This window comes from Oncorhynchus mykiss, unplaced genomic scaffold (assembly GCF_057628025.1).
Source record: "Oncorhynchus mykiss isolate SJ-2025 unplaced genomic scaffold, ASM5762802v1 scaffold101, whole genome shotgun sequence".
Classification (NCBI taxonomy): Eukaryota; Metazoa; Chordata; class Actinopteri; order Salmoniformes; family Salmonidae; genus Oncorhynchus; species Oncorhynchus mykiss.
In genome coordinates, this window is record NW_028322100.1 from 2,955,001 (window position 1) to 2,965,000 (window position 10,000).

Consider the following 10,000-nt stretch of genomic DNA (forward strand, 5'->3'; position numbering starts at 1 on the left):
GAGCCATGACTACATGGAACTCTATTCCACAGTACTACATAGAGCCATGACTACATGGAACTCTATTCCACAGTACTACATAGAGCCATGACTACACGGTACTCTATTCCACAGTACTACATAGAGCCATGACTACATGGAACTCTATTCCACAGTACTACATAGAGCCATGACTACATGGAACTCTATTCCACAGTACTACATAGAGCCATGACTACATGGAACTCTATTCCACAGTACTACATAGAGCCATGACTACATGGAACTCTATTCCACAGTACTACATAGAGCCATGACTACATGGAACTCTATTCCACAGTACTACATAGAGCCATGACTACATGGAACTCTATTCCACAGTACTACATAGAGCCATGACTACATGGAACTCTATTCCACAGTACTACATAGAGCCATGACTACATGGTACTCTATTCCACAGTACTACATAGAGCCATGACTACATGGAACTCTATTCCACAGTACTACATAGAGCCATGACTACACAGAACTCTATTCCACAGTACTGCATAGAGCCATGACTACATGGAACTCTATTCCACAGTACTACATAGAGCCATGACTACATGGAACTCTATTCCACAGTACTACATAGAGCCATGACTACATGGAACTCTATTCCACAGTACTACATAGAGCCATGACTACATGGAACTCTATTCCACAGTACTACATAGAGCCATGACTACATGGTACTCTATTCCACAGTACTACATAGAGCCATGACTACATGGAACTCTATTCCACAGTACTACATAGAGCCATGACTACATGGAACTCTATTCCACAGTACTACATAGAGCCATGACTACACAGAACTCTATTCCACAGTACTACATAGAGCCATGACTACATGGAACTCTATTCCACAGTACTACATAGAGCCATGACTACATGGAACTCTATTCCACAGTACTACATAGAGCCATGACTACATGGAACTCTATTCCACAGTACTACATAGAGCCATGACTACATGGAACTCTATTCCACAGTACTACATAGAGCCATGACTACATGGAACTCTATTCCACAGTACTACATAGAGCCATGACTACATGGATCTCTATTCCACAGTACTACATAGAGCCATGACTACATGGAACTCTATTCCACAGTACTACATAGAGCCATGACTACATGGAACTCTATTCCACAATACTACATAGAGCCATGACTACATGGAACTCTATTCCACAGTACTACATAGAGCCATGACTACATGGAACTCTATTCCACAGTACTACATAGAGCCATGACTACATGGAACTCTATTCCACAGTACTACATAGAGCCATGACTACATGGAACTCTATTCCATATCAAGTAACTCATGCAAAGTGTAAAATTAGATTTAAAATACAGATAAAAAAAAACCTTATGGAACAGCGGGGACTGTGAAGCAACACACACACACACACACACACACACACACACACACACACACACACACACACACACACACACACACACACACACACACACACACACACTCACACGCACACACGCACACACACACACACACACACACACACATGACAACATACACACTATACACACACGTACACATGGATCTTGTATTGTAGATATGTGGTAGTAGAGTAGGGGCCTGAGGGCAAACATTTAATGTGTTGTGAATGTATTGTAATGTTTTTTTTAAAAACTGTATAACTGCCTTAATTTTGCTGGACACCAGGAAGAGTAGCTGCTGCCTTGGCTGGAACGAATGGGGATCCATAATAAACCCCAGGAAGAGTAGCTGCTGCCTTGGCAGGAATTAATGGGGATCCATAATAAACCCCAGGAAGAGTAGCTGCTGCCTTGGCAGGAATTAATGGGCATCCATAATAAACCCCAGGAAGAGTAGCTGCTGCCTTGGCAGGAACTAATGGGGATCCATAATAAACCACAGGAAGAGTAGCTGCAGCCTTGGCAGGAACTAAAGGGGATCCATAATAAACCCCAGGAAGAGTAGCTGCTGCCTTGGCAGGAATTAATGGGGATCCATAATAAACCCCAGGAAGAGTAGCTGCTGCCTTGGCATGAACTAATGGGGATCCATAATAAACCCCAGGATGAGTAGCTGCTGCCTTGGCAGGAACTAATGGGGATCCATAATAAACCCCAGGAAGAGTAGCTGCTGCCTTGGCAGGAACTAAAGGGGATCCATAATAAACCCCAGCAAGAGTAGCTGCTGCCTTGACAGGAACTAATGGTGATCCATAATAAACCCCAGGAAGAGTAGCTGCTGCCTTGACAGGAACTCATGGGGATCCATAATAAAACCCAGGAAGAGTAGCTGCTGCCTTGGCAGGAACTAATGGGGATCCATAATAAACCCCAGGAAGTGAAGCTGCTGCCTTGGCAGGAATTAATGGGGATCCATAATAAACCCCAGGAAGAGTAGCTGCTGCCTTGGCAGGAATTAATGGGGATCCATAATAAACCCCAGGAAGAGTAGCTGCTGCCTTGGCAGGAATTAATGGGGATCCATAATAAACCCCAGGAAGAGTAGCTGCTGCCTTGGCAGGAATTAATGGGGATCTATAATAAACCCCAGGAATTGTAGCTGCTGCCTTGGCAGGAACTAATGGGGATCCATAATAAACCCCAGGATGAGTAGCTGCTGCCTTGGCAGGAACTAATGGGGATCCATAATAAACCCCAGGAAGAGTAGCTGCTGCCTTGGCAGGAATTAATGGGGATCTATAATAAACCCCAGGAATTGTAGCTGCTGCCTTGGCAGGAACTAATGGGGATCCATAATAAACCCCAGGATGAGTAGCTGCTGCCTTGGCAGGAACTAATGGGGATCCATAATAAACCCCAGGAAGAGTAGCTGCTGCCTTGGCAGGAATGAATGGGGATCCATAATAAACCCCAGGAAGAGTAGCTGCTGCCTTGGCAGGAATTAATGGGGATCCATAATAAACCCCAGGAAGAGTAGCTGCTGCCTTGGCAGGAACTAATGGGGATCCATAATAAACCCCAGGAAGAGTAGCTGCTGCCTTGGCAGGAATTAATGGGGATCTATAATAAACCCCAGGAATTGTAGCTGCTGCCTTGGCAGGAACTAATGGGGATCCATAATAAACCCCAGGATGAGTAGCTGCTGCCTTGGCAGGAACTAATGGGGATCCATAATAAACCCCAGGAAGAGTAGCTGCTGCCTTGGCAGGAATGAATGGGGATCCATAATAAACCCCAGGAAGAGTAGCTGCTGCCTTGGCAGGAATTAATGGGGATCCATAATAAACCCCAGGAAGAGTAGCTGCTGCCTTGGCAGGAATTAATGGGGATCCATAATAAACCCCAGGAAGAGTAGCTGCTGCCTTGGCAGGAATTAATGGGGATCTATAATAAACCCCAGGAATTGTAGCTGCTGCCTTGGCAGGAACTAATGGGGATCCATAATAAACCCCAGGATGAGTAGCTGCTGCCTTGGCAGGAACTAATGGGGATCCATAATAAACCCCAGGAAGAGTAGCTGCTGCCTTGGCAGGAATGAATGGGGATCCATAATAAATCCCAGGAAGAGTAGCTTCTGCCTTGGCAGGAATTAATGGGGATCCATAATAAACCCCAGGAGGAGTAGCTGCTGCCTTGGCAGGAACTAATGGGGATCCATAATAAACCCCAGGATGAGTAGCTGCTGCCTTGGCAGGAACTAATGGGGATCCATAATAAACCCCAGGAAGAGTAGCTGCTGCCTTGGCAGGAATGAATGGGGATCCATAATAAACCCCAGGAAGAGTAGCTGCTGCCTTGGCAGGAATTAATGGGGATCCATGATAAACCCCAGGAAGAGTAGCTGCTGGGATCCATAATAAATACACCTACCATTACTGTAACCTTCATACCTGTATGTGTTCAAATACACAAGGTCACAATGAGACTAAATGTTTAACTGTTAAAGGCAAATGTACGGATCCCTTGTGACGCGTCCTCTCCTCTACTTTCAGGAGATCATCCTGAAGCGAGCGGCCGACATCGCCGAGGCCCTGTACAGCGTCCCGCGTAACCACAACCAGATCCCCTCACTGGGCAACACGGCGTCGCACGGCGGCATGATGGGGGTCAACTCGTTCGGCAGCCAGCTCGCCGTCAACGTCTCAGAAACATCACAGGGTAATGACCAGGGTATGTGGCCGTGGGGACCTCCCAAATGGCTGCCTATGCCCTTCATAGTGCACTACCTAGGGGAAAGTCGTGCGCTATATAGGGAAAGTAGTGCACTACATTGTTAAAGTCGTGCACTATATAGGGAAAGTAGTGCACTACATAGGGGAAAGTCGTGCACTATATAGGGAAATTAGTGCACTATATTGGTAAAGTAGTGCACTATATAGGGAAAGTAGTGCACTACATTGGTAAAGTAGTGCACTATATAGGGAATAAGGTGCCATTTGGGACGCGCTCCATGAGTGAAGATAAGCTGCCGACAACAACTAATCTAGCTTTACCCTTTAAATATTACCTGGCCGGCTCTGACTCTCTGCTTGCTGCTTCTCTATCTTCTCTTGCTGGATCTTATAACTGATCCCTGGGGGCTTGACGCTGTCACAGCCTCCCCTATTCTGTTTGCCTGCCTGGCTCGGCTGGGAATGACCCGCCGACCCACCTAACGCTCACCACTATTCACTTAGCAGCCGCCTGGGATGATAATACTTAATAATATCTCTTCTGTGTTGCCACTGCTAAGATCAGGGTTTACTTCTGTTCTGTGTTGCCACTGCTAAGATCAGGGTTTACTTCTGTTCTGTGTTGCCACTGTTAAGATCAGGGTTTACTTCTGTTCTGTGTTGCCACTGCTAAGATCAGGGTTTACTTCTGTTCTGTGTTGCCACTGCTAAGATCAGGGTTTACTTCTGCTCTGTGTTGCCACTGCTAAGATCAGGGTTTACTTCTGTTCTGTGTTGCCACTGCTAAGGTCAGTGTCTATATATGTTCTGTGTTGCCACTGCTAAGGTCACTGGTAGACCTATAGCTAGCTAGATGCTAGGAGTGTACACTGGTCTCACTGGTAGACCTATAGCTAGCTAGATGCTAGGAGTGTACACAGGTCTTCCTGGTAGACCTATAGCTAGCTAGATGCTAGGAGTGTATACATGTCTCACTGGTAGACCTATAGCTAGCTAGATGCTAGGAGTGTACACAGGTCTTCCTGGTAGACCTATAGCTAGCTAGATGCTAGGAGTGTACACAGGTCTCACTGGTAGACCCTATAGCTAGCTAGATGCTAGGAGTGTATACAGGTCTCACTAGTAGACCTATAGCTAGCTAGACGCTAGGAGTGTACACAGGTCTTCCTGGTAGACCTATAGCTAGCTAGATGCTAGGAGTGTACACAGGTCTTCCTGGTAGACCTATAGAAAGCTATGAGTGGCGCAGCGGTCTAAGGTACTGCATCACAATGCAAGAGGCGTCACTACAATCCCTGGTTCGACTCCAGGCTGTATCACATCTGGCTGTGTTTGGGAGTCCCATACGGCGGTGCACAATTGGCCCAGCTTCGTCCAGGTTTGGCCGGAGTAGGCCGTCATTATAAATAAGAATTTGTTTTTTAACTGACTTGCCTTTTTTTATTTTTAAATAAAGGTTACATTTACAAGCAAAAACCCATGTGGATATTATGTGATGGCTACACAGTCAATACAGACAATCCAGCATACAGGACTGGTTGTATTTACTGGTTGTCACCTGGTTGTATTTACTGGTTGCATTTACTGGTTGTATTTACTGGTTGTATTTACTGGTTGTATTTACTGGTTGTATTTACTGGTTGTATTTACAGGTTGTCACCTGGTTGTCTAAGTCTTAGGGTTTTCCTGGGTAGGTTTCCGTGTGTTTCCATAAGGAGAAGCACACATCTGTGTACTTACTGGACACAAGACATAATACAGGAGTGGTGTCCGTCAGCGGGCTGATGGACACAGAGTCTTAACAACACAGTAAAGCACTGAGGTCCAGCGTCAGGCTTCCCTTTAAGGGTTTGTGCTGAATAGCACTCCATTCCCTACGTCGCCAGTCAAACTCATTCCACGGAGGGTCGAGTGTCTGCGGGCATTCGCTCCTCCTTCGTAGTTGAATTAAGATCACTGATTAGTAAGGATCTCCCCTCACCCGGTTGTCTAGGGCTTAGTAAGGAACTCCCCTCACCTGGTTGTCTATGGCTTAGTAAGGAACTCTCCTCACCTGGTTGTCTAGGTCTTAGTAAGGAACTCCCATCACCTGGTTGTCTAGGGCTTAGTAAGAATCTCCCCTCACCTGGTTGTCTAGGGCATTGTAAGGAACTCCCCTCACCTGGTTGTCTAGGGCTTAGTAAGGAACTCCCTTCACCTGGTTGTCTAGGTCTCAGTAAGGAACTCCCCTCACCTGGTTGTCTAGGTCTCAGTAAGGAACTCCCCTCACCTGGTTGTCTAGGTCTCAGTAAAGAACTCCCCTTACCTGGTTGTCTCGGGCTTAGTAAGGAACTCCCCTCACCTGGTCGTCTAGGTCTCAGTAAGGAACTCCCCTCACTTGGTTGTCTAGGTCTCAGTAAAGAACTCCCCTCACCTGGTTGTCTCGGGCTTAATTGAAAGGAACAACTAAAAACCTGCAGACACTAGGCCCTCCATGGAATGAGTTTGACACCCCTGCCCTACATAGTGCACTACTTTTGACCAGAGCCCTATGTTCCCTATGATACCTATGGTACCTATGATACCTATGGTACCTATGCTCCCTGTGGTCCCTGATCAAAAGCAGGGCACTAAATAAGGAATAGGTCGTCACTTCGGACATATAGTAGACTATTTATCTATAAAATAGCCCAATGTTGTGGTTCTACCTTCCCTAAGTCCTTTTCTCCCCCTCTCAACAGTAGGATACAGCCGTCAAACCAGCAGTGTGTCCCCTCGAGGCTACGTCCCCAGCAGCACACCACAACAGGCCAACTACAACACCGTTAGCAACAGCATGAACGGCTACGGCAACCCCATGTCCAATCTGGGAGTACCCAGTTCACCAGGCTTCCTCAACGGCTCCTCTGCCAACTCCCCCTACGGCAGTAAGTATCAAGGTAACGACACACCACCTCGACTTCCTCCGTGTCTACGAGTCTGAGAGGCTTAGATTTTTCTTGATTTTGGATTTTCATGATTTTTGATTTTCTTGATTTTCTTGATTTTTGATTTTCTTGATTTTTGCCTAACCCCCCCCCCTCCTCTGTTATTGTTTTGATTAGTGTTTGTATTTTTTTGGAATGTGTGCTACTGGATAAAAGGAGGGGTGACTCTGGAGGCTCTGGAGGCTCAAGACCCAACTTGAAAAAAATAAAAAAAATAATAATCAATCAGACTTACAAATTTACACACAAAAAAATAAATACATGGAAAAGTAAAAAAAAAGTATGACATGGTGCACTTCCCCCAAAAGAAAATGCCCCAAAATTATAGAAGCAAAGTTTTCGTGAGTGATTTTCCCCCCAAGTCAAGAGTCTATTGTCAGATACCTATTATCCAGAGTGGCCAAGGCAGAACATTTCATATCACAATCCCACAAACTCCAAATATGATTTGGAATTTTTTGTTCTTGTTCTTATTAATTACTAATTGGTTTCTAAGTTACGTAAATGTAATTATTTGTCGAATCCCATCCAAATTCTGATCTTTTTTTTTTTTAAATCACAATCATCTTGATTTCTCCTGATTTCTTCCCAAATCTATATACGTTTTGATTTGAAAAGAGGCAAGGCCTTATCAATTAATTTAATCAAATGAATCTAAAACATCTTGATTTTTTAATGATCTGTGCCGTGGTGAAACGCCTCTCTGATTGGTGCTTATGTTTGCTTTATTGCAGTAGTGCCGTCGAGCCCCACCATGGCAGCCTCTTCGGTCAGCCTCTCTACAAACTGTAGCAGTACACACGGCATTTTCTCATTCTCACCTGCCAATGTCATCTCTGCAGTGAAACAAAAGAGCGCCTTTGCCCCTGTTGTAAGGCCCCAAGCTTCTCCACCACCTTCTTGCACCAGTGCAAATGGCAATGGACTTCAAGGTGAGCCGTCCTCCCCTCCTTTTACAGTGCCCTCCATAGTCATTCTGTCCTTCTGTTCTGTTCTGACTTGTTGGCCTACTGGCATCTCTCTGTTCTGTTCTGACCTGTTGGCCCACTGGCATCTCTCTGTTCTGTTCTGACCTGTTGGCCCGCTGGCATCTCTCTCACCTGCCTGCCTGCCCACCTCCACCCAAAACCATGGCAACCATGCACCACCAGCCTGGGTTAAACGAGAGTACGAGTGGACATAAATGATATATTTGAGGATGGATGATGATTGCGTGGACGGATGGATGGATTGATGGGTACATTATGCCTGCATGTATGTGTTTATTTATTTATTTCTGTATTTATTTATCAAACCATTCATGATTAAGGGAAGTTAGGAGTCTCTTGGGGGGTTACTCTCCCCCATATATTTTTTTTGCATCATAATACAGCATACCAGTACATACAGGGTTGGGGTCAATTCAGATTTCATTTGTAAATTGCTCTTTAATTCTAATTGAAAAAAATGTCTCACAGAAAGCAACATTTGAAAAATAATTCGAATTAAAGGAAGTAGATGTAATTCAATTAAATTCCATGAAATTGTAATTATTTATTATTTATTATTATTAAGGAATGCTCATTTTGACATCATTGTATGGTTACGAATGCCATATAGCATATGGTTGAAACATTAACAAAATAAAATAATTATAATAATAATTATCCTAAAACTATTTTAAATAATTACAGTGGTCTGGAAATATTAAGAACATGGTGTGGGTTGTCTATAATAATTCAGGATGCCCCTTAATGGGGTGGCAGGTAGTCTAGTGGTTAGAACCAGGTAACCTAGTGGTTAGAACCAGGTAGCCTAGTGGTTAGAACCAGGTAGCCTAGTGGTTAGAACCAGGTAGTCTAGTGGTTAGAACCAGGTAACCTAGTGGTTAGAGCCAGGTAGTCTAGTGGTTAGAACCAGGTAACCTAGTGGTTAGAACCAGGTAACTCAGTGGTTAGAACCAGGTAGCCTAGTGGTTAGAACCAGGTAGCCTAGTGGTTAGAACCAGGTAACCTAGTGGTTAGAACCAGGTAGCCTAGTGGTTAGAACCAGGTAACCTAGTGGTTATAACCAGGTAACCTAGTAGTTAGAACCAGGTAGCCTAGTGGTTAGAACCAGGTAGCCTAGTGGTTAGAACCAGGTAGCCTAGTGGTTAGAACCAGGTAACCTAGTGGTTAGAACCAGGTAACCTAGTGGTTAGAACCAGGTAACCTAGTGGTTAGAACCAGGTAACCTAGTGGTTAGAGCTTTGGGACAGTAACCGAAATGTAAACATAATTTGTTCTGCATCTGAACAAGGCAGGTGACCCACTGTTCCCCTGTAGGCCGTCATTGTAAATAAGAATTTGTTCTTAACTGACTTGCCTAGTTAAATAAAGGATAAATTAAATAATCTAAATATAACATATATATTTCCCAGAATGCATTTGATCAAACACTGGGAACAATCTAGTAATCTAGAAATCTTTCATAACAATGAAAAATACTGTTTGACATCTTAAAAACGAATATTTGAAATCTGGCATATATTGCTTGTTAATAAGTGGAACTAATTCTCAGTTGAATTAGTTTGATATGCTTTGAAACGTGTATTATAATTCCTTCAGTTCAAATGATGCTTCCTGTGGGTTTGTGGCCAGTTCAAATTCAATTCAAATTCATGGTTTGAATTCACTTCAATTCAGAAACTCAGAATTGAGCCGAACCCTGAAAGCCTGATAGATACAACATGTACTTCTGCCTTGTTCACTGCAGCCCTAGGATCCAGCCCTCTTTTACATTTAATCTGAATTGTACATTGTATGCTTTAATATCCACAACCCCCCCCCTCCACCCATCCACCCCTCCACCCCCCCACCCCCTCCACCCATCAACCCCCCCCCCCTCCAAACT

The 10,000-nt window shown here is 44.5% G+C and overlaps 1 protein-coding gene across 23 annotated transcripts in view; it reads left to right on the forward strand.

Moving 5' to 3' along the window:
* LOC110531613 (transcription factor COE3) overlaps window positions 1-10,000 on the forward strand; it is a 218,876-nt gene that overhangs the window by 204,072 nt on the left and 4,804 nt on the right. For 2 of the 23 annotated variants that reach the window (XM_090228834.1, XM_090228835.1), the window contains exons 13-15: window positions 3,984-4,149; window positions 6,884-7,081; window positions 7,864-8,061. In XM_090228834.1, coding sequence (XP_090084960.1) covers window positions 3,984-4,149; window positions 6,884-7,081; window positions 7,864-8,061 — 562 coding nt within the window. Of the gene's footprint in view, window positions 1-3,983; window positions 4,162-6,883; window positions 7,082-7,863; window positions 8,062-10,000 lie in introns of all 23 variants that reach the window. The other 21 variants (XM_090228832.1, XM_090228824.1, XM_090228843.1 and 18 more) reach the window with 12 other exon arrangements.